Source organism: Drosophila ananassae, chromosome 3R (assembly GCF_017639315.1).
Source record: "Drosophila ananassae strain 14024-0371.13 chromosome 3R, ASM1763931v2, whole genome shotgun sequence".
Classification (NCBI taxonomy): Eukaryota; Metazoa; Arthropoda; class Insecta; order Diptera; family Drosophilidae; genus Drosophila; species Drosophila ananassae.
The window spans coordinates 7,197,474-7,221,801 of NC_057930.1; the positions used below are offsets into that span (position 1 = coordinate 7,197,474).

A 24,328-nucleotide genomic window follows, 5' to 3' on the forward strand; every position below is an offset into this window, starting at 1 on the left:
TCCGAGGTCAGGCTCATTAAAGGATATTGCAGATATATCCATGAATAGGTTCATTTGGTACCACAACATCTTTTTGAAAAGCGGTGCTTTTGGATCCATAGTCCAAACAGATCCACATTCAGCTATTGTGCTTTCTTTAACTTGAGCAATATTATGATCAGCAGGCGCTTTACGTTTGCGTTTCTATGCTTGAGGTGAATTGGACGCAATCGAACTTGAGGGTGACAACCATTTTGCAAAAGGAGTAGGACTTCCGCTTGAAGTTACACAAATCTCTCTACCCAACATAGATCAATGTCATGGTATCAATGCCAAAATCAATAGAATTTAATAATTTTTTAATCTCCACGTCGGAAAGAGCTGATAACTTATTTACATTATTCAATTAATTCATTATTCAAGCAGTTATTCGTACTTAAATATGTCATAAGTTGCTTCCCTTTCTAAATTACTTTATAAATTTTTTTTCCCGAATTGTCCCAAGACCGCCTCTAGACGGGATATTTTATAAATGCAATAAAAAGCTAACGAAAGCTTATTTTTAGTGTGAGTTTCGTATTTTGCGTCCTTGAGACTATCAACAACACGGTACAATTTTTTATTCCACCGGCAAACTATTTATAATATTTAAAAAAAATATTTACATTTTGCACTTTTTACAAAATAATTACTTCATTCGAGTTTCACAAATTTTCTTCTTCAAATGAATACAGCAGCTTGCGCAAGCTCTAGTATGTATTCCAAAAGCAACCAACTTAATTTTTGGGCTTTCCCAAATTAGAAACAATGCAAAACCGAGTCAAAAGGATTGAAAAGAATAAAATAACGGTATTTTTAACATTACCCGTCTAGAGGCGGTCTTGGGCACTAGAGGGTTAAAAATCAATCCGGTTGAGTATCAAGTATGTAGAATGGACAAAAAATAATCTGATAATATAGCTATTATTTATGTATATTTAAAAATATTATTTATTTATTTATTTATGTAAGACACATTTTTGAAAGAATGGTATATAATAAGTGAAAATATTTTACTTTAACTTTACCAAAAGTTTTAAATTAAGATAAATTTTTATTAATAATCCATGTTTTTTTTTTAAATTTTTTGTAAAATTCTGCCTTAAAAATTTAAAACTGGATAAGATTAAGTCAGATGTATGGACACCAATTTCATATTGTGAATAAATTATTATAAAACATTTGTTTGTTGAATTATATTTTTAGATTTTTGACATGTGTAGAGCATACGACATGACGGCTGCGCAATTAATGCGGCAACGTCGTGTTTAATTAGTGCATTGAAAAGTCGATTTACGCTTTCACGCTCCAACTCGCTGCGACATTGAAATTTCTGAATGAAATGGGGCTTTTTTCATTTTTGCTGCCACTGCGAAATGGACTGTGATTTTATTCGAGAATAAACTGCACCACCCTCGGCTGAATGTATATGCGCGTGTGTGCTCCTAATGAGGTCAATTGTGGCCACCAGTGGCCGGTGGGGCATACTGTATTGTTTGTCCACCAGCTCGGTATCGTTTGGTCCAAAGAGACCAAAAGCCATACACTCAGTGAAAATTTCGGTCAGCAAAGCAAGTGGTGGAGGGCGGTTGAGGTTCGTAATAGGCGTGAAATAATCCGAACGTTTTATTTAGAAAACATATCCGACATTATTTGACAAATATTCAATAAATAATTATTTATAGTTTGTGTCGCCATTTTGTTCAAATTGGAATCACTATAAGAACTAAGTTTTTAATTCAAATCAGATTAATAAGTGAATTTTAATATTAAAGCATTATTAAATAGCTCCAAAGAATAAAATGAATTTCCAGCAATTTCATACTTCAATGCCTTTGTTTCAATAGCCGCTATAAAAATAAATATAAATAAATGGAAAAGGAAATGCTTTTTATTTATAGTTCTTTTTATGAGTTTTCTGCGTGGAAATGATTTGCAGGCTCTTCGTTTGGCACATAATCATTTATTTTGCCACTCTGCGGTTAATTAAATTTAAAGCGCAAATAAATATAAATGAGAACATAAATACGTGCGGGAGATAAATGATACGAGAGACAAGTGGAAATGCAATTGTTGGCGGACGCGATTGATCACTCGGTATACATTAATTTCAGGACCCTGGCCGACGGACCTGATCTCAGAACGTGATGGGGCAGGCCCATCAATCAGGGCCGGCAAATTGTACTCACCGCTGCAAACAGTTCTCCCGCTCGCCCAGGGCCAGCTTAACAATATCCGCAAACACCGGAATAACAACCCAATCATTGGGCTTGCCACTCGCTGCTAATGGTGTGGCCGAAATTGCTGCTGTTGTCGGGTTGGATGGTGGTGCTGCTGCTGGAGTGGCTGTTGTTGTTGCTGCCTCCCCGTCATTGTTGCCAGTAGCCGCAGGAACGGAAGCTATTTCTATTGTAGCCGTTTATGGTGCACAAAAAATGTAAATATTAATTGGCAAGTGTTTCAATTTCAACCAAATAAGTTTTATTAAAAATGCATTGTAATTATTATAAACAATTCTTTATGAAAATTTAAATGATGAATGAAATGTAATGTAGCCACATTTATAAGGTTTATGGAGTGAAGTTAAGTATTTAATTATTCATAATTTTTTTTATATTATATAACATTTAAATATTAAAATGAAAAGTTTTACGAATGAATAAAAATACATTCAATAATGTTAACTTATTAAGTTTCACTTTTTACACAATGTTAGTAACTTGCGATGTTCATTGTTTTTTGTTAGTGTTCGATTGCATTCATACCGACAGCTCCTGTTACGCCAGCCATTCGTTCACTGTTCGAGGGCTTTTCTTCGGATGCCGTGGCACCAGTAGCTTTTGTAGCCGGGACAGCTGCCCCTGTACTCGTCTTTTCCTCCAGAGGTTCTTTCCGCTCCTTGGTCTGCTTATCAGTCTTGAGTCCTTCCTGTTGCTCGTTTAAGACGGTGGCCTGCTTCTGCCACAAATGCCCATGGCCCTCGGCATGGCGCTGCATGCAGTCCAATTGTTGGCACGTCACTTGCAATTTGCTCCACTGTAATCAAATCGAAATCCATAAATGAGCATCATTTCTAGTGGGGTAATCCCGACGTGGATCCCTCCCTGTTCCATCCTGCTTCTATTATCTGCTGGGTCCTCCCTTTTTTGCTTTATTTTTGTGTTTCTTTGTGGGCTGTAAAAGTTTATGGGCTTGTTTGTTCTGACTGACTGTGTGACTTTTATGCTTGTAATTTGCGCGGAAGCTTTAGATCGAATTTTATGGCCGGCATTTGGCCTGTCTGATAACATATTAATTAGGATTTCCAAGGGCCAACAGAGAAATGTTTTTCAGGGGATTTTACAAGCACTAGAGTGGAAAGACACAGCTTTTTGGGGCCTATCTCGACGTTCATTGAAAAATATCTTTTTGTAAGGCGGCACCTCGTTAGAATAAAATTTATAATAATTTCGAACATCGCTTTGTGACGGTTAAAGTTGTTTGAGAGTTTCCATTTTTTGTGGATGCAGTCGGGCATATTTATGGCGGTCGTCCAATGCGCACTCATAAACTTTTCAGTAGCCACTATAGAAATAATATATTTTCATACGTCCCCTCGGAAATACAATGCCCGCGACACGCCTCCTTTCGCCCCCAACCATGTACGACTTGCATTTTGAATAGTTCTGTAAATTTATGCATTTTTCTTTTCTGTATTAGTCAAGAGGATTTTTTCATTTGCAGCTGTATGCATTGTCCTGGGCGACGCACTGGCACAAAGGACTGCACAATTTATAGTGAGAAATATCACAATAAGGGATAAATTGAAATTAAGGACCTCACTAGGGATTTTTTAAAGGATTCAATGTAAAATGTTTTCAGTTTCAAAGGAAAATCACAGAGGCTATAAATTCCTCTGAAATGCAGCTCTAAGTAACGTTCGACTAAATACTTCGTCATGAATGGAACAACTAATAATGAGTCCATTAACTAATTAAAAAGATTCGTTTTTTGATAAAACGCAGCTCCATTTGGGTCTGAATATGCGGCCTCTGTTCCAAATAAGTGAGTAAATACATAACCTGATGGAATTGGGCCAACTACAGCGAAAGTGCGGTTGCTTGGGCGTGGTCATCTCATTTTTTAGCCACCACCGACCTGCACTTTTTTTTGGAAAAAGGGGATTCTTTGTGCAAATAAAAAGTCGCTGGGAACTTTCGCTGTTATGACAACGTGGCAAAACTTTTCCTGTCAAATTATTATTCATAGTTTCCCAAAACAGTTCTCTATGCGAAATTTTTAATTACCAAAAAATAATTTTAAAAATGTTTGGAACTGTGGATTCGCTTCGATTATAGGGGAATAATAATCCGAACAAATAGAATTTGAGCGAGCAACTCCATTACGTCCTTCAATATTTAATCAGAAGACGACAGAAGAGCCAGAACAAGGCTCTAAGTCGCTTAAGCTTCTTTATGCTAAAATGCATTATGCTGCATAAATACTGCTGACACGCCCGAATATCCTGTCCGGTCCGGCGGCAAAGCAGGAGAGATTCTTCTTCAGTTCACACAGCTGAGAAAATGGATATGGCAGAGGGAAGGGTCTTAGTTTTTGTTGGAATAGAGCCCTTTTTGCACTACGCTAGTGGGAGTCTTTAACTACAGTCTCCTTTTTGGGGCATTTTGATTTATGCTTCCGTTTCGGAATACTCTTTATGCTATGTCAAAGTGGAAGCGAGAAAAGGGCATGAAGCAGGGATATCGAACGGATTTTTCTGCTTTTAGCTCTGATATGGGCAAAAATTTCTTGTTTGTGGAAAGCTTACGTTTGGCGATATCGAGTTGTGGTGGAGGCGGAAAATTTTTTTCTATTAAACAAATATTATTGAACCACTAATAGGATTTAATAAGCATATCTCCCCTTTCGACTTACAACTTTCTGTTATTTTTTTTCCGCTACTTGGGCCTCTGGGCGTCGCTCTCGAACTTTTTATAGCTTGCAATTGCATTACATATTGAAGTCTGCCTTGGAAAGGAGTAGTTTTATTATTCCTTCTCCATGCTTTCATGTGCCAATGATAATACTTGGGACTTTTGCGTTAGCTCGAGTGTGGGAGTTTATGGAAATTTCCTTTTTGAAGTGTTTATGCTCGCGTACATGGAAATGTCGTTTGAATTGATGTGGGTGCCAAATGGAATTCCATTTGGTTTTGTGACTTTCCGGAGTTCTCATTACGAGGAGTCCTCCCCTATGAAGCTCGACTCTAATTAAAGTTTCTCAGCGCAATTTGCCAGGGAATTATAAACAAAGCCCATTTCAGAGCTCCGCCACGTAATTTGCCTATAAAACTGTTGTCTATTTAATTTCTAACAGTTGTTTTGCCAAATTTATGGAAAACCACGTTCCTGTGACTGGCATTGGCAACTTTATTTCATGCCCAAAGTGCGGAAGGTTTTGTTTTATTTTGTCGAAGCCATTAGGAAGCCCATATATTCGGCAGGTAAAACTTTATAACACTGTCAAAATTTGAACTGAGTATTTAGTTTGTATATACTGGCAATATAAAATATTATTTTATCAATACACGCTTATTTGACACACGGAAATGCCTGGGGCTGGTTAAATGAACCAAACTACTATCCGCAGCCATAAATTATTTTGTTTCTTTGTGACAAATTATTCGTTTTTGCAACAGATATTGGTTGCTGGGCCATGGATAGCCTAGCATTAGGGGATAATTAATTATGTGCCTATATAAAATTAATTTCCATTATTTGGAATAGTTTGTGACAGTTGACCTACCGTTATTTTAAGCCGGGCTATGGCCGGAGATTCCAGGGACTCCAAAATGGCGGTGGCACTATTGTAGTTCCCCACAAGCAGGCAGTATTGGGCCACCCCGCTCCAGAGCTCCACAGTTCGGCTGCGCTGCTCGATGCCGCCGCTCTAAATGGGAAAGGACAATGTAGCCGGAGGGATGCAAGATTTATTTGATTACGGAAGTTAGTTAGACGTCAAGTGGAGGGAAGGAAGGATAACGGAAGGACAGGAATGCGACGCCCCAGAGGCGGCGGTGGTGGTGGGAAGAATCGGACATGGCTGGACCCACGTGACTTGGATAAAGTTTTAACGAGTCGCTTACACGGCCAACTGGCAAACTGTCAATGAGACAGTTACGAACAGCATAAATTATAAGCCATCTTGTGAGCCTGATGCTTGCCGCTGTGGTACAGTGGTGGTACTGAACAATGTTCTCAACGCTGGTATTCAAAATCTGATGCCGGATACATATTAGGTCAAATGGTAGCTGAAATTTTATTTCTGAGCTAATGATGGGCGTATGAGTAATAATTCTAAATTTTCGTGTAATTAATTTTAAAAAGATACACATGATGTATTACATATGAGTAGCAATTCTCAGCCCTTTAACCTCAAAAATATATCCCAAATTGGCATCTATTTCTTTATCCACCACTGTAGGCGCCAGGACATCGCTGGACGTGCTCTTTCTGCATATTCCACATGCATGGGAATTTTAATTCAATCCGCCGGGTCTAAAGGCTCATGCGCTACGTTTAACTTGACCCGGCCCGAACGAAACGGAATTGTGGCAAGAGGAGTGGAGTGGGTAAGCGCGGGAGTGGGGTGCGGTAGTGACCCCGAGATGGTTATGAGATCCTCCTCACCTGCAGTATCTCATTGCAGACAAACAGACGCAGACGTGCCGACCAATCCAGGTAGGTCTCCAGGTTGCACGTCTTCTTTGGATCCTGGGCTCCTGGCGGTCCGCCCGACGAGGATGGTTGGTCCCATTTCTTCTGCATTAAAAAATGAAACAGCCCAAAGATGTTGTTGAAATGAGTTGGCCAGCGGAGCGGATGGAAGCGTTGAAAGTGGGGGTGTTCTGTGTGCGGTGTTTGAGGGGGAGCATTGTTAATGAAGCTGCTTGTCGTCATTTTAATTGCATGTCCTTGTGAGTTCTGTGTGCCGGTGTGTGTGTAGTTGTTTTTGTGTGCTGTGAATCTGGGCGAGGGTGTGTATGTGACTGTTCATGTGAGAGAGGGCTCACTGTAATTTATGCAAAAGTGCAGATTGTTCTTATGACCGTTGTTGACTTATGCAGGAAAGGGCATTTGCAACTGAGCGAGCATTTAACCTGAAGGATATAATTTAATTTATCCTAAATTAATCAGACTTTCTGGGGAGTGCCTTGGTAGGCCAAAAGCAATTACAGAGCCAAAGTGTTTAAAGTTTATGAGCTAAGAGGGTTCTGAATAAAATTGACAACAAAGTACTAACTATCTGTTTGTTTTCTCTTACTCTTAGGGCTTAAAATATTTATTTGTAAAGTAGATTAACTCGGTTGTATTCACGTGTCTGACAATATTTACTTTCCATTTGTTATATGGGAAAATTGATAAAGAATGATTTCTTAATCAAATGGTTTAAATTCGTAACTAGCAACGATTATAGATGGTCCAATTAAAATTTTAAAATCCCCAAGCTATTTATTCCTGCATCTCTAAATAACCTTTTTGCTATATGTTGGAGGTGGCAAAGGTGGAGGAAAACTATTGATATTATTTTTAAATGAAAGTTTCTCTCTTTTCCCATTGTGTCCTTTCTGTAACAAACTTAACAATTTATTCATATTTTTAAGATTTTAATTAAAAAAGAAGCATTTTTCAACTGTCATTGCAGCTGGTGATGCTTACCTGCTTGTCGAGCAGAATCATGCTGCTGCACTGGAGGAACTCCTCTCCGCCAATGTGCTTGGCCAGTTTTTTCTCCAGCCGGCATACTATTTGTGCGTACTGCGTGGCCGTCGGACAATTGAGTGGAGTGTTGGCTACAGACTGGGGAAAAGAGATTGAAAAATGAGAAAATCGAGGACAACACGACATTTTCCCAAGCAAGGGATTAGTCAGAATGCTCTTTTAATGGCAGGGTTTGGAGACTCGAGTGTTTTCCATCCGAGAAAGAATATTTTTCAGGCAAAGAATTATTATTTGCTTTTTATGGGACTTAAATAATATACATATTTTAACAAAAATAACGTTTATTTTTTTTAAAGAAGATATTTTGTTCAAACAATGTATAATTTTGATACAAAATATAATAATTTTTGTCGAAAAAGGATATTTCGATATTTTTAGAGAAAATTGTTCAACTTGATGGACTCGCGTGAACCCCAATCACTCTTGCCTAGATAGTGGGCTCTAATCCCCACTTTGGCAGCTCGGATCCAGGTGCCTCGTGTGGAATTCACTCACCTTGTCATTGGTCTGGCAGGCTCGAAGGTCCGCCTCGTGTCTCTCTAAATCAGTCAAACGTTTTAGTAAGGCACTCAGTGTTTGGGAGACAACGGCTTCCAAATGCGAATTGGAACATCTGCGAACGGAGTTGAGATGTTGGATGATTGGAGGCAATTTAGCTAAGCTGGGACAGGGGCAAGTGGCCTTATCAGGGCACGCTCCTCCTCACCTGGCAACGATATGTTTGACATGGCTCATCATCCGCTCATCCCGGTAGTCGTAGGGAAACTTGGTGGCCCACTCGGTCAGAAGGGCAACTAATGATTCTAAGCATTCGCTTTCAGGTACCGAGTCCAGGAGTTTGCCCAGCAGCTCGTGGGGTCGCAGGAACAGGCGGGACGACAGTAAAAACGAGAATACAAATTCCTGAAAACGAATAAAACATGAATAGAGGCATTCACAGAATTTGACATAATTGAGCTTCAACTCTGGAAAGTATGATAATTTTACCAAAAAAATATATTTATAATTTTTATAATTTTCAGGCCGTTGGATATATTTTGCATTATTTTAATTTATTCTTTCATGTATTCAGTTATTTCCTTAGATTTTAGATTTTGTAACCACCGGATGCCTTTGTAGTTTATTTGTAACATTAATATAAAATGCAGTTCAGAAAGTATTTTATTATGTTATAGTTAGTTAAATATCAAATTAATCAACTTCATATGTCCTTAAAGCAATGATTAGGTATTTAGGGTTGAACGATATCAGCCAATACGTAAGTAATTGTGATCCTGTTGTTTATTTTGTTTTTGGGATTCTGAAACTTATCCTCTGCCAAGGGCATCGCACATTTCTCCATCAAATTAGCGCTAATCTCTGGATTTGTTTGCAACGAATTAATTATTTTTGCACTTGCTGTTTGTGGCCACCAGGATGGTTAGCCGCACACACACTGGAACAACAGTTGGTCCTTGTTTTCTGCTTTTTGGTCCTTTGTTTTGTGTCCCCTTGGGCCTGGGACATAGGGCTCCGGCGTTTGCCTCCTTGGTTTGTGGTTCTTGGCTCGTGCCAGCAACTCAGTTGGCAAATGTTCAAGTCTTTAAGAGTTTGCGACTAAGTAGGAACTGATTTGTATTCCATTTGGTGTCTGCCATAGGGCAGTCGCCTATGAATGCGATTAATGGTGAGTTGATTTTGGCCTTCGGGTGGGTTTTCCTTTGCAATGATAAAGCTTAAAGTTGGCACAGAGCTTTTAAAGAGCATTACTGGTTTAGTTTCAGTTGTCCATTCTGTAAACTCATTGCTCCAAGACGAATTGAACTTGGCACATGTTTTTATATATTTAATTCGAATTATTACAATCAACTTACCTTATCTAAATCGATGACATTTTTAGGTAAAAGCGATTCGATCAGGGAGTCCAATGGCCCAGAAACTGTTTTACCATTTATGTACAAAATGCCACCGGACCCCAAAACTGAGCTCTGAAAAAATTTATGATAATACTGGGTTTATTCAAAAGGGATCTCTATCGAAACAACAAGCCAGAATCAAATCAATTTGGCTAATTAAATGCAGTGTGGAGTAGTTCTTAATTACCGCAAGAGCTTACCTCAAAATTAATATCACATTGGCTGCGTTTGTGCGGATTTTTGGGCACATCATATTGAACGGTGTCATCGTTCCTCGATTCAACGGGCTTTAAAGTGCCAAGCTGTGGGATAAACACATCTATTATACAAAAAGGCTCCAACACATTTTTGATTTTATTTAGGGCATATTATTTATGTTCGTATAATAAATAGCAAGAACCTTTTCTGATATATTATACCTATACCTTTCTTTTCTTTTCTGTATTATACCTATTACGGTTTCTTGTTAGAAATTCGAAATTTCGATCCAATAAAACTCTATTAACATTATGAGGTCACATTAAGTGTCCATTAAACTAACAAGTAAGGATTAAAATTTCTCATGGAGTATACAAATCCATATGCAATATTTATTTTTAATACCCGTACTCTCAAAAGGATACACACTGACCAAATTTTAAGGGGTAAACATAGGAACACTAAAATATAGGACAAAATATAGGACAAGTAGATTACCGGGTATCATATATCTGATTTAATTCAAATATAAGTCCTAAAAACTCTATTTACGTTATGTATTCGAAGTCGTGCTCATTAGGTTTCCAGTGAACTACGACGATGGAATAAATTAAAACCATTGTTTAAAATAACAAAATTATGCAGAATCTTTATAATTATGTTATTTTAATAAAGTAATTTTTATACATATAGTACTCCAATTTAGGCATTTGCTATTTGGCCAAAATAAACTTGCTTAAGGTCTGCCTTTTTGGCACTCACCTCCATTTGCTGAAACCCCATTTCCAGGTCGTGGGCACTCAACTGCTCGGCGCTGTGCCGTCGTCTATAGCGAATGCCGCCACTCCCGAGGAGTACCGACTCCGCTGCCAAATGTCCTGGATCCAGCGAGAAAATTCCGCCATCAGTGGCAAGGGGATGCACTCCTGGCCCGCCTTCTGGGCCTGCTTCTAATACTGCTGCCGTTTGGTCACTTTCGGGACAGCAGTCATCCGCAGACTCGCTGTCGGAGCTGCTGCCACTGCTAATTTGACACCGCCGGCGGTGGTGCCTCCGGTGGTTGTGCTGACGACATTTGTCGCGATCGCGTTGCCCACGCGACTTCTGCAGCACGGTCTGGCGGCAGCGCGTTCCGCAGGCGATGGCAGATATCTTACTGGCATAAAAGTACATCGCCATGTGTCACGTTCGTTTCGCCGCTTCTGACGCGGTCATGTGTGTGTTGGGTGCTGGGGTCTTAGTGGGGGTGCGTGGAAGGCCGGTTGGGTGGTTGGGAGTACGGCTTTCTGCTGGAAAGGCTTTTTGTGCGGCTCCGCCTGCTTAATGCATGACCACGCAGCGGGCAGGTGGCTGGGTGGCTCTCCTCATGGTCGGAAAAGTCCAATCAAACGTCAATTACGAGAAGGATTAGAAAGTATCTGCAGAGTAAAAAAATAAGGAAGTCATTGTATATTATGTACACCGAAATGAAGTTCATAATTTAAGGAATTCGTTTAGACTATTCATAAAGAACTTGGAATGCGATCTTTTATTTTACTCTTTGCTGAATTTAAAAATATAAAAGTTATATTGTAAGGTGAATCCCATTTGTTTTATGAAACGGATTACCATTCTTCAAAAATTCTCATGTAAACTTTATGGTATAGACACGTAGGATAATATAGTACCCTAATGAGTCTATATAATGCCATTGTCCAAATAGTTCATTTTAAAACTTTAGTCAAATATCAAAACAAATTGTCTTAGTATTTGGAAAAACAGTTTTTGAGCAGTGTAATAATTGCATTGACCAAAGAACTTTCGCTATGTCGGGGCTGATTGGCTTCAACTTCGTTCCGGGCTTTTCTTGATTTTCCAATTTCTACACTCTACATAGGCGGCTTATGGTTTTACCATCTGCTTGAAAAATCAAAAAACAGGACAAATATCGGGATGGGGCTAACCCAAATGAAATCTGTGAAAACTGCGATGTTTCATGGCTCACTGGCTCACGCGGCGTCAACAAGTCAACGTTGCGGTCAATAGCAGCACATTACTCATACGCCGCGTGGTCCGGGCAGGCAGCCAGGCAGAGGCTTAAATCACAGAGTGTCTGGCGCTTGGCCCGCGTATGTATCTGTGTTAGGTTATGGTTAGGGTTATTATCCCTTTGGGGCCACTTGCGACTCATCAGCCCATAGACATGTGCGGACCATCAATAAGGGCGTAACCAAAAAGGGTGGCAGTTTCGGGATTGGCCCGACAAGGGTCGATGGCAGTCATTAAATCACTGCAGATGCGTTAAGGGCCGAGGCAACAAAAAATCAAAACTGATGTATGGATCGGTTCAAGGTTATCAATGAACCAACATTTTGGCCAGTCCGCGTCAAGATATCTTCTTTACACAGCCATGAGAGCGGAACTTTTGGGTTAATCTTTTTAGAGATAGACTGAGGGGTGCTTGGAGGAAAATTATGTCTTGGAATTCGGTATAAGTAATTTGGAATTTATTAACTAACGTATATGCTTCATAGTACAAAGGAATCTTATAAAGATTATATAAAAATAAAGGCCTTTTGGCAAAAGAGAAACAAGAATTTAAATTGAAAGCAAACTGGAATCGCCTGGGGGAATCACTCCATATTTTGTGCGATATTCAAGCCACTCAAAGGCTTTCAAGAACTGGGGTCGGTTCCAGTTGGCATTAATGGGTATTAACCTTCCACAAAAGATAACGAAGCTGCACGGCGCCTGTACACTGTAAGCGAATGAAATCTACATCTCATATTAAATATGCAGGCACATGAATCGGAAGAAGCGTGTGCGTGATGGATAAAGGGAATTTCATATTGGAGACGCCTTTTTGCACCTGACCGACTGGATATGGAAATGAGGGCGGAAATCGAATTTCTATTAGGTTAATGCTCCCACCGGGCCTTAAGGTGGCTCGCCTTTTGTCAGCCGAAAGATCAACAGTTGCGAATGAAAGCAAGCCCGGAGTAATTGACGCCATTGCCAGGCTCCAAATATTGAACCCAATACTCGTTGAATGCGACTGAGAATCGATTGCTTTGACAGTGCTGTCTTTTGTTGCGTCACTCGCAAATTGCCAATTAAGTCGGAGGGCTTTCGAGGGGAAAGCGTGTCTGTTTGCCATCGTCACTCATGATTTTGCTACTTGAGGTTTGTTCCTTACATAACCAGTGTATGCATAACAAATCAACTATAGCTACTAGCTGCAAAAAATCATAAATAATCTCATTTTACGGCTTAGCTACAATCGGCTTTAAAAGAGTTTATACGATTTTGTATATTCTTTTCTGAGCCAGATGGCGTATCCTTTTGTTAAGCAGTCGCAAACAGAATTCCTGGGTTCTGAAGCTCAAGAAACTGCATAATCTGGTGAGCAGTTGTTGAATTGCAATTGTAGAGGAAACATAAACGGACGTACGAGCCCGAAAATGCCCAGACAAGAATCGGTACAAGGATATACGAGTGTGGGCAAAAAAACTTGTCAGGATATGTGTGGTGTGGGATGGAGGCCCTGTTCAGCATATTTACATTGTGTTTTCCTACATTTCGGGAGTCTCAGAACATTACCATGCTCAAGTGAGCGTAACAAAGGCGGAACACACACAAAACGTATGATATATATTCGGGCCAACTTGTACACACTTAACTACAAGTTATGCTGGCCACGCCCCCGATGGCCGAGCCGCTCCTTGCCTAGGCTATAGACAAAGAACGAAATGGAATAAATCTTCGGCCATTTTTTGTTGGGCTCGGACCGGGATTATTATAATTCCAATCATGTCGTTAGACTGCAGATCCGAATCTATGCAGATGGCTGGCGAATGAAGTATTTTCAATTTTAATATTGACAACGCTGGGTTTGTTGGCCCCCATTTCCTTTTTGGCCAAGTAACCCGGCAACGAGGCCGTCGAGGGAGGCAGGAGCAGTAAAATATCAATATGGCTGACACATTTTATTTCGTTTCAATGCCCATTACCAATGTCCTTGCCTACAGTTTTGTGCTCGAAAGCCCAAAAATAAAAGGAAAGGAATGCCGACGAAAAAATCAATCAATTACGTTGAGACCGATAAAATTATTCCGAGAAGGGCTGCCGAATACCTCTGTCCCACAAAATGAATATTAAATGAGGTTGAGTTCTTCAAGAGCGTCCAGTCCGACCAGAAACCGCAATATCTTAAAACAAACAGTTGTTTTCACAGATTTTAGCCATAATTTGTCGTGTGATTACGCTCTAGAACGGACATAAAAATTCCTGAGGGCTGCACTTGCTCATCGTTTTGCACTTGATCCTGCTGGCCCGAGGACTAGTTCAATTATTAATAAATTAATTAGATAGGAATGTGGATGCTGATGGCAGAAAAGGATTCAATTGCTTGTGGTTCCTGGTCAAGGAATGTTCAAAGGCATTTCATTTGTGAAGCTGATACTTAGTCTGTCAAATAGCATGAAAACATCATTTTGAATATTTGCAGCTTGACTGCGAATACTTGAGCATCTAGCCCGGGAATATCTGGCGTATTTTTGGCCATCTTCCAAGAGAGTTTCGGGTCTCGTGGTGGTGGTTCCTGGACCCACATTCCCTCGTCCCAAGGAGCAGCTGCTGCAAGTGTCCTCGAATCTATTAGCATAAAACTGATAAAAATAAACTGACGTCGTTGTCGTTGTCAACAAGCAGCTCGCCGGAGTGGGGGTGCCAACAACAAGTTATCCGACAAACAAACAAAAACAATCAGCTAACAGCAAACTGGCAACAAATTTCCGCTGCTTTTGCCAGCCAGGACTACAAAGGACAACCGCAGAGTGGCGTAAATTCGAGCCGAAAAGTTTCCCTTTAAAGCTGTATCTTTCTGAGCTGGTCTTCGATTAAAAATTTCTTGCTCTGATTACTTTTTGCTTGAACTGGAAGTCTCCACGTTTCTAATAATTTGTTTTTCATTTTCCATTAACGATTGATTTGATCGGCTTGCATTCTGTTTACTTTCACTTTGCTCGCTTTGTTTTATGCAATTTCATTCGCTTTTTCTGTACTTCTGGGGATTTAAAATCAATTACGTTGTTGTTTTTTTTACCTCTTGTTGATATTTATTGGCAATCGCTATTTGCAGGGGCCAGGGGTATTTGCAAAAAGTCATTGATTTTTCACATTTATCACTATATTGCACTGAGTCCATTACTTCTTTTTTCTGGCGCGCTCTGTTACTATACAATGAATGTCTGCTGCCGTTGGATTGGCGATTAAAACGGGCTAGTAATGTATCGAATGTTTAATAGGCTTTTTGAATCAAGGGATTAAGTTAATGTAATTATCGGCACTCGATGGAAATATAATATTTGATGTGGAAATTACACAACTTCATTGGCGTTTGAACGCAAATAATCGTATTAGGCACTCACACAGTTTAAGTTTTTTTTGGAAGAAATTCGGGAAAAAGTCTGTAGTGTTGACACTCCACTCGTTTAAATGGCTTCCGTTTTTTTTCACAATCAGCACACTTGGACAGAAGCGCGGGAATTATTTACATTATATTTAATTAGCATTTTTCACGCTTTTGTCCGCGGGCAGAAGCTGCAAACGGAGCTAATAAAAGTTCTTTTCAAATTACACCGACATTGTCTCTGGACTTTTTAACTCAGCGCCACGCCAGTTGTAAGGTCTTAACGAATGCAAAGTTAAAAAGCACTTTGCACTTGATTTTCCTCCTCCTGTCGCCTTTCCGCTTAGATGACGATTTCCTCTAGGAGCAGCTTAAAAGTAGAAAATTTCTAAATAAAATGGAGGGAAAATTAAATGGGAAGCGGCAGAAAACTGTCAACGCCACGGTTCTGTGTGTCATAAAGTGGCACGAGAGAGGAACCGAAATTAAATTACTTTGACTTTCGATGTGGTCGTAAAAAATGCATTTGGGTCAGCCCCCGAATTGTGAGGGATGTCAGAGCCCGGCCACTATGTTATTTAAGGGAAGCCCAAATTTAATGCAATGCCAGATACACGGAGCCCGTTTAATGACTTTTGGATTGTTTTATCAGATAATTTATTACAATCGCCAGATAGACCAGGCCATCGTAATAAACCTAAGCCATGCAAATTTTGGCTTAAATTTTTCGATTTTTATCTGTTTTCCACACTTTTATAGCAGCAGTAAAGTAAAAGGCAGCAGACAAAAAGGAATCAAGAAAATCGGCTCAAAGTCTCAAAGTATTCCGGCATCATCATCAATCTTTCCGGAAGAATGTTGGCAACTGCATTGTCAAGACAATTGACAAATTGGCGTTGGGGTTTTTCGCTGCCTCCTCCTCCGTGAAGTGTTTATGCAAATGCAGCTGGGATCGCAGCTGATGGATTCGAGAGAATACGCCGGAAACTAGGTCCTAATAATGTAAGGGGTTTTTATACGATTTAAAATGGTGATCTCATATTGCTAAAAGAGTCGTATACTGAAATTTATTTGAGGGTTTGAATTAACACATTTGAAGGGACGTAAAAAAGGCTTCTTTGGGAAATGTGTTAATGATTAGTTTCAGGTCTTCACTTCTAGAAAGAAAAAACAAACTAAAGTCAAACTGTTGTATTATTTCAATTGGAAGATTATATTGAAATATTAATTGAACATCTTTTAAGTTTTGATTGTGTAACGAATAACATAGAGCTGGTGTTCTTTGCAAGCTAATAACACGGCACGCATTAAATTCCGGCTCTAGCTCGTCAGCGAATGGAGTGGTGTTCTTCAGTAGTATTAGCCTACAGGTGCTCATAGTTATCTGGGATAAATCAGTTTTATTTGCGTGCAAAAACGAGCCAAATTCGGCCGGACAAGAGATAGCTTAACAAACGGACAGACAAGAACTAGGATAGTACTCTCACTTTGCGCACCCCGAGATGTAAAAGGGGTGTCTTCAGCCCACCCTACCATGGCCAGTGCGTTTTCCCAACGATCCTGCAACAGGCCCCTTTTATTTTATAACCCTACGACGGCTCTGTGATCGGCATGGAGTTACAACAGGGTTTTCTACTCTTTCATTATAATAGCGTATTTATTAAACATAAAGATGTACATCTCGTTTTGTTTACTTTTGTTTTCTTGAGTTAAAGCCTAAAAGATTACTTCATTTCTTATTAACTACTGTTTTACAAAATTCTATTTCTTATAACCAATGATAATTAATTTATATTCGCATTTAGGCATTAAGAATTTGCATTTGCATTTAGGAAGGATTTCTTAATGTATTATTTATATACTTATATTTTGCTAAGTGTAATATTTATTATTAAATGCAAATATTTTAAATCAAACGTATGTGATGCAATTTCTTATTCATTATTTTCAAATATTTTCTTTTTAATTTTTAATTTTATCTTCTCCTTTTTTTTTTTTTTTTAATAGTGCCTAACAAGTTAACTTTATTTTCAACGTTTTACTTTCATTTCATTTGATTTCCAATTTCGGTTCTGAATCGAGATGACATGCATATGCAGACGAAAAAGGTAAATATTGGGTAGACTTTGCTCACCTGATATACTCCACCGTTGAAAGCGCTTCCAAATGTCGGAGGTGTCTTAAGAAGTCTGTAAATAAATGCAAGTCCAAAGCGACTCGCGAAGACTAAAATTTTTCAGCACACACACCCACGTCGAGACTTAACCGAATTTGTCTTATCGGCGTTTTTATTCAATTTCGCCCTCTTCTAATTCAACTTCTTACTCGTTTCTAATAATCATCTGTTCGAATTTACATCACACCCGTTTTTGATCTATTCCTTATTTTCTTATATTTTTCTTTCCTTTTTAATTTGTATATTTTTACACAATTTTAGCTTGTGGTTTTAACCTCATTTTTTTAACCGATTTTAACTTTGTACCGATTTTAAATTTTCTAAACTAGGTTTTTAGATTATACTTTGTATTTAGATTAACTAAAGACTTCATGTGGTTTTGATGACACTTGGCATGGACGACACCTTTGCCATCATCGCGGCGTTCCCTAAATTTTGGGTATTTGTTTGGGAGCTAAACGCACGGAGTTCTTAGCTGTCTATCAGCAACGCGCAGACTAAACCAGACACGAGCTTTTGTCTTCTCTTTTCTTGTATCTGACGATCACCCTACGAAAACAACACCGCAAACCAATTGATGCTGATATGCGCTGGGCTGGGATGATGGGCTTGGCGTAGATAATGTTGACTGGCGGAGTTCTGGTTCTGGTCGGTATGGGGAATCTAGCTGCCCTCTCGGGGCAGGAATTAGCGTTCCTATGCTCGCCTCCTTCGGCTCCAAAGCTGGGGTTACTCGGCGATAGCTTCAACCAGAAATTTGTGGATGGATCTGGATCTGACGTACATCCGTGCCGGTCCAGAGTCTGATTCCAAAAGAAAGCACGAGATTCTCGATCTCAGTTTCTACAAGATGGCTTACTGCCAGGGCTAGACTTCTGCTACTCCTAAAACGCTAAAGCAAATGCAGTCCTGCCTAATCCCTACGTCTAATGTTGCCAATTTACCACCCGTACCGCCCGCTAGGTGGCACTAGTAAGCACAGGGTCTGCGGTTTTAAACCCCACTACAACACCCCCCCGCTAACATCAGACTTGGGGTAAACCCCACAAGGCTGATCCCGCCAGGACTATTGCCGCAGATCCTTTGCATGGTAGCGTCCAACCAGCTTACCTTGCAGATCCTCAATATCGTAGTACGAATTTCCTAACTTCTGGCGGACCCGTGCCTTTACAAAAGCAGGACCTAATTTGGCATTATATCCTGTCTGGAAGCTACTTTGTTTGAAATTTCTCCGAAAAACTTCTTGCCCGATGGAGTAGGAAATCTCACGTGATCTAAGATTATAGCGATCTCTGTTAACACCATCTCGTTTTTCTGACAGCATAACTGCCTTATTATGAGCTAGCTCTAATGAGTCTGACTTAGTGAATGCTATTCCTCTGTCTTGTAATGATTGTAGCGACCTTAACAAAGCGTAGGTACCTCCAGATGTAACCATGTGTTGGCCAAACACCATATAGTAGGGCGATGTCCCGAGGGATGAGTGGGTAGCTGACCTGAGGGCGCAGCAAATGCTGCTTAGATTCACATCCCAATCTTTTTGGGTAGTATCTACATATGCACGTATAGCCGTTATTATTGATCTATTCACCCGCTCTGACGCATTTGCTTGAGGGGCATGAATGGCTGTGAGCTTATGGGTAATTCGGTGTTCCCTCAGCAACTTTTGAAACAATTCAGCCCTAAATTGTGTGCCGTTATCCGAAACAATTAACTCTGGCACTCCGAACAAGTGGAACAATTCTTCTTTCATGTATTTCACTACGACAGTCGACTCCATTTTCTTTATGGCTTTTAAAAAAACAAATTTTGAAAAATGATCTAGAACTATGAAAATTGCGATGTTTCCACTACGCGACCGCGGATATGGTCCCAGAAAATCGATGTATAAACGCTGAAAGAATCGTTGCGATTCTGGAGCTTTTCCCATGGGAGGTCTTAACGGACAGTTGGGAGCTTTTGTAGCCTTGCATGCATCGCAATTACTGACATAAGTCTTAACATCGCTCACCAAACCGGCCAGTAATAGTAGCGGCGTACTCTTTCTAGCGTCTTATGCACGCCTCCATGAGCAGCAAGTGGGTGATCGTGTGCATTTTTCAGAACATTGCCCACCAGCTGTAATGGTACCCACAGTTTCCAGATATAGACATCATGAAGGGGCTCGCCTGTTGCGTGCTCTGAGCGTCGGTAAACCAAGTTATCCACAACCTTCAAGTCGGGAAGCTTCGCACTGTTGGCCCTGACACTGTCTACCAGGCTTAAATATTCTGGGCCTTGAAAATGTTCGGAAGCTACATCCACCAGCAACCCATGCGAAGCATCAATGCTCGCTATTTCGTCTCCGTTGACCCTTGACAGAGCATCTGGAACAACGTTAAGTGATCCTCGGCGATGCTCAATCTTAAATTTAAATCCCTGCAGTTTAAGAGCCCATCTCGCTAAGCGGGAACTAAGGTCCGATTGGCCCATTAACCACTTTAGGGATGCATGGTCCGTAATTATTGTGAAATCCTGGCCTTCTACATAGGGACGAAATCTTTTCACGCCTACTATTGCTGCCAAACACTCTTGTTCAGTTACTGAATAGTTTCTTTGTGCCTTATTAAGTTTTTTAGAAACGAATGCGATCGGGTATTCGTCACCCTGTTCCGTTTTTTGGACCAAAACTCCACCTACGCCACTTTTGCTGGCATCGCACTGGATGTAAAAGGGCTTAGTAAAATCTGGGCTTCGAAGGACGGGCGCAGTACATAACCTGCGCTTTAGCTCAATGAATGCCTGACGTCCTTTTTCGGTCATTGTGAATTTCCTTTTGGCTCTGAGTAAATCAGTAAGAGGAGCGGCTACAGTGGCAAAATTGTCAATGAATTTACGGTACCAACCCGCCATTCCGAGAAAACTTCTCAGACTCTTCAAGGTTTTCGGCAGAGGAAACTTTTCAATCGCTGCCACTTTTTCGGGATCTGTGCGTATTTCGCCCTCCCCGATCACATGCCCTAAATATTTGACGTGCTGAACGCAGAAATGGCTTTTCTGAACATTAATTGTCAACCCGGCAGACCGGATGCAGTCCGCCACTGTCTTTAGAACCCTTATGTGGTTTTCAAAGGTGTCCGAAACTAGAAGCAGATCGTCGAGGTAGATGAACACCTCATTTCGCAGTGACGCCGGAATAACTTTGTCCATGAGTCGCGACATTGTTTGTCCGGCATTACACAAGCCAAACGGCATTACCTTAAATTGGTAAAGTGGGCGACCTGGGATCGTAAACGCAGTCTTATCCCTGGACGCTGGATCTAGCGGAATTTGCCAGAATGCATCCTTTAAGTCGAGACTGCTTATAAACATTGCTTTTGGCAAGCGACTCAGAATACCATCTATCTGTGGAAGCGGATACGCATCCTTCACGGTCATGGCGTTCACTTTCCTGCTGTCGAGGCAAAGTCTGACCTTACCAGGTTTCTGCACCAGAACCACTGGAGGGGACCAGGCGCTGTCTGATTCTTCTACAACCCCCAGTTCCAGCATTCGATCGACTTCACCATATAACAGCTTCTCTACAGCTGGCGATACGGGGAAATGCCGTTGCTTTATGGGCTTGCCTTCGCCCACATCGATATGGTGCGATAAAAGATTTGTTTTGCCCAATCCCAGCGGAGGCAAATGATGGAAACTGATCCACTACTCCCTGCAAGGTTTCCTTTTGGTCCTGGGTAAGATTGTGAGCACTTAGCTCCGAAATTTGAATATTTGGAGGTAGTAAGTCAAAGAGTTTCCAAAAATCTACGCCTAAGTAGAGGTTTTGTTTTAAAGATGGAACTATGTATAACTGAATCGCCTTAATCTGACCGTTGTATTCTATATTTGTGCTTAATCGACCTATAATATTTAGCTTACTTCCATCTGCTGTAGAAACATTATTAAAGACTCTGTGGATAGGAACTTCGCTCCCCATAACTTCCTGTGCAAACTGCCCCCCAATACAGCTCATAGATGCGCCCGTGTCCCTAAGCCCTTTGATATTCCGATCCAGGATTTTTACAATAGTATACGGACGACCGTCGCCATTATTGCTGCGAAGCGCGCACAAATCCTTAGTGACTTTCCAGAATCTTTTTAATCTCTTGGTATTCCGTGACTTATTTTTAGCATCAAATTTCTTAAGATAAGCTTGTTTATTGCTAATGTTCCTAAAAATATTGATTTTCTGATGCCATCCCTCTACAGGACCAACATCAGTTTTGAATGAGTCCATGACAGGACTTATAGTTGCTCGCTTTCCGTATTTGTCGACTGAGTCCGTTGAACACACCGAGAACGAGCGGCTTGGGTGTTCAGCAGCTTGTTTTTTTGGCACTTTGGGCATGCCGGCTTATATGTGTTGCGTGCCCCACATCCGTAACAAAACACTTTACGAGGAGCCGTGCAATCCTGGTACCTGTGGCCCTCCTTCCTACAGTTCCAGCATATTAATGACATTGCTTCGATGACCCCCTCTTCGTCCTCGAAGAATTCCGATTCAGACTCTTTATGCTCAACTTGAAGAAGTTCTGAGATGTTACTTTTGAATGGGGTACCCTTTTTATATATCTGATCCCGTTTTACTTCCTCTAGAAAGCATTCTCTCCTTCTACATATTTCGCGAAGCTTTGAGATCGACTCAGTTGGGATATTTAAAATTTCGTGTCTGATCTCAGCTCGCAAATTTCGCCGTAAAATCTCTATTAAAGATTTATCCTCTAAAGGGCAGTCTAAGCTGTCCGTTAATTGAACCACGGCGTCATAAAACGAGTCGAAACTCTCTTTTTCTCTCTGTTTGCGATCCCGAATTAATTCTCGAATATCAACATCCGTTCTAGTATCCCTGAACTGACGGCGAAGTGCGTCACACAATTCGGTCCACTTAACGGATGGCACCGATTTGTGATATCGCCAGTAGAAGTCATTGGCTTTACCCTCAAACAAAGCACTTGCGTTGCCACACATAACATCGAACTTTGAATCGAGGGTTTGACCGGTTAACGCGTGTACCCTATAAATAAAATTATCTACGCTAATGCCTCCTGGGTCTCCACTAAACCGAAGTTTCCATCCGTTCATTATATGCGCCACCTTATCTGGCCTTTGTGAAAGTTCTGAGGCGTTTGACCGAGGAGAGATGTTAGCCTGCGTTCGACTTTGCCTAACATTCACCTGGCCAGCATCTATGCCAAGAAGCTGATCAAGTGACGGACTTGGGTCTGTCGCCCCCTCAAGTGGCTGTTGGGAAATTCTGGCGGCTAGGTTCGACTGGATCATGAGGGACATTTTCTCTGTTAGTTGGGTTAGCAACTCGTGTTGCATACTTTTAACAGCATCTAATACCATACTTTGTACATCCTCACCCCTTCGCTCTTGGCTCTGCCGTTCTTTCTCCATACTTTCTGATCCCCGACTTTCGCCTTCTGTTTGCGAACTTATAAGTTTTTGCCTTCTTGTATTTTGTGCAATAAAGCTATCTGATCTTGCAATAGGTTCCCCAGAGAAAGTCGCTTTGCAGGTAGGGCAAGTTTTCTTGCTCTTTAGATGTGTGCTCATACACTTTCTATGAAACCCGTGCCCACATTTCGTTTTGTATAACTCTTTGTCAGGAATTCGCGAATTGCATAAAATACAAAAATGAGATGATCCTCCAGCTTCTTCGTTATCTGAGTGATCTACACCCATATCCTATGATTATTATTATGTGTTGTTTATTTTCGAAACTATTGTTATTCAATTTGAAGATCTCGTGCTTAGCGCTGCCACTTAAAACCACAATTCTGAATATTTATAAGGTATAAGCCACTAGATTATGTCCACAAAAAAATATATATATTACGATAAAAAAAATTAACTCCATGCCTAACCAAGAGCTGATTGTCGAAGGTCTTTCCTATTTTTTTTTTTTGTGAGAGGAAAAGAAAATTATCTGAAAAAGATACGAGAAAAAGGCGCAGCAAAAAAAAAAAAAATTAAAACTCATCAAGCGGCTACATAAGCTGCTTTACTTATGTGACCTTCGTAACAAGCGTGGCCAATCTCTAATATTATTAGTTATCTTTGAGATTGTACTTCCAAGCACTTCATACTTAGCCTCAATAAAGTTTCAATACTAAAAACTGCCTAAAGATTTTGCTTCCGAAATTGCGGCCAGGCTCTTGCTCGCAAGCATTAGCTCTGTAATCCTGCATTCTCGACTTACTAGACCTTTAGCTACTTCACCTATTCCTCGCTAGTTCAAGCGCGGTTAGCCAAACTAATAATTGATCGTAATTGGCCAATTCCAAAGCGCTTACCTATTGTGGATGAACACAATTAAAGGAGACTGCTGTATTAATTCTTTCTTCGTGGTCAGTTATTTTTTTCTTTCTGAAAATATAAAAACTGCATTCCAATGCGACTGAAAGTTGACACTGCTGACTAGGAAATTTATAGAAATGGAAATGAAAAGAAAGGTTTGTTTGTTTTGCTATTGAGTGAGCTTCACTGTACAGTCGGGCCCCACGTTGGGCGCCATGATTATTCAGATATTACTTATTATTATTCCTGTAACGAATAACATAGAGCTGGTGTTCTTTGCAAGCTAATAACACGGCACGCATTAAATTCCGGCTCTAGCTCGTCAGCGAATGGAGTGGTGTTCTTCAGTAGTATTAGCCTACAGGTGCTCATAGTTATCTGGGATAAATCAGTTTTATTTGCGTGCAAAAACGAGCCAAATTCGGCCGGACAAGAGATAGCTTAACAAACGGACAGACAAGAACTAGGATAGTACTCTCACTTTGCGCACCCCGAGATGTAAAAGGGGTGTCTTCAGCCCACCCTACCATGGCCAGTGCGTTTTCCCAACGATCCTGCAACAGGCCCC

At 40.5% G+C, this 24,328-nt stretch overlaps 1 protein-coding gene across 2 annotated transcripts in view; it reads right to left on the minus strand.

Annotated features, from left to right (window-relative positions):
* LOC6503282 overlaps positions 1-24,328 on the minus strand; it is a 37,267-nt gene that overhangs the window by 10,123 nt on the left and 2,816 nt on the right. The window contains exons 1-11 of one of the 2 annotated variants that reach the window (XM_044716036.1): positions 17,395-18,544; positions 10,634-11,289; positions 9,874-9,975; positions 9,632-9,745; positions 8,485-8,681; positions 8,274-8,391; positions 7,716-7,856; positions 6,687-6,818; positions 5,803-5,946; positions 2,784-3,054; positions 2,208-2,424 (exon numbers count right to left, since the gene is read on the minus strand). In XM_044716036.1, coding sequence (XP_044571971.1) covers positions 2,208-2,424; positions 2,784-3,054; positions 5,803-5,946; positions 6,687-6,818; positions 7,716-7,856; positions 8,274-8,391; positions 8,485-8,681; positions 9,632-9,745; positions 9,874-9,975; positions 10,634-11,050 — 1,853 coding nt within the window. In that variant the 5' untranslated portion in view covers positions 11,051-11,289; positions 17,395-18,544. Of the gene's footprint in view, positions 1-2,207; positions 2,425-2,783; positions 3,055-5,802; positions 5,947-6,686; positions 6,819-7,715; positions 7,857-8,273; positions 8,392-8,484; positions 8,682-9,631; positions 9,746-9,873; positions 9,976-10,633; positions 11,290-17,394; positions 18,545-24,328 lie in introns of those variants that run through there. The other variant, XM_032453289.2, reaches the window with a different exon arrangement.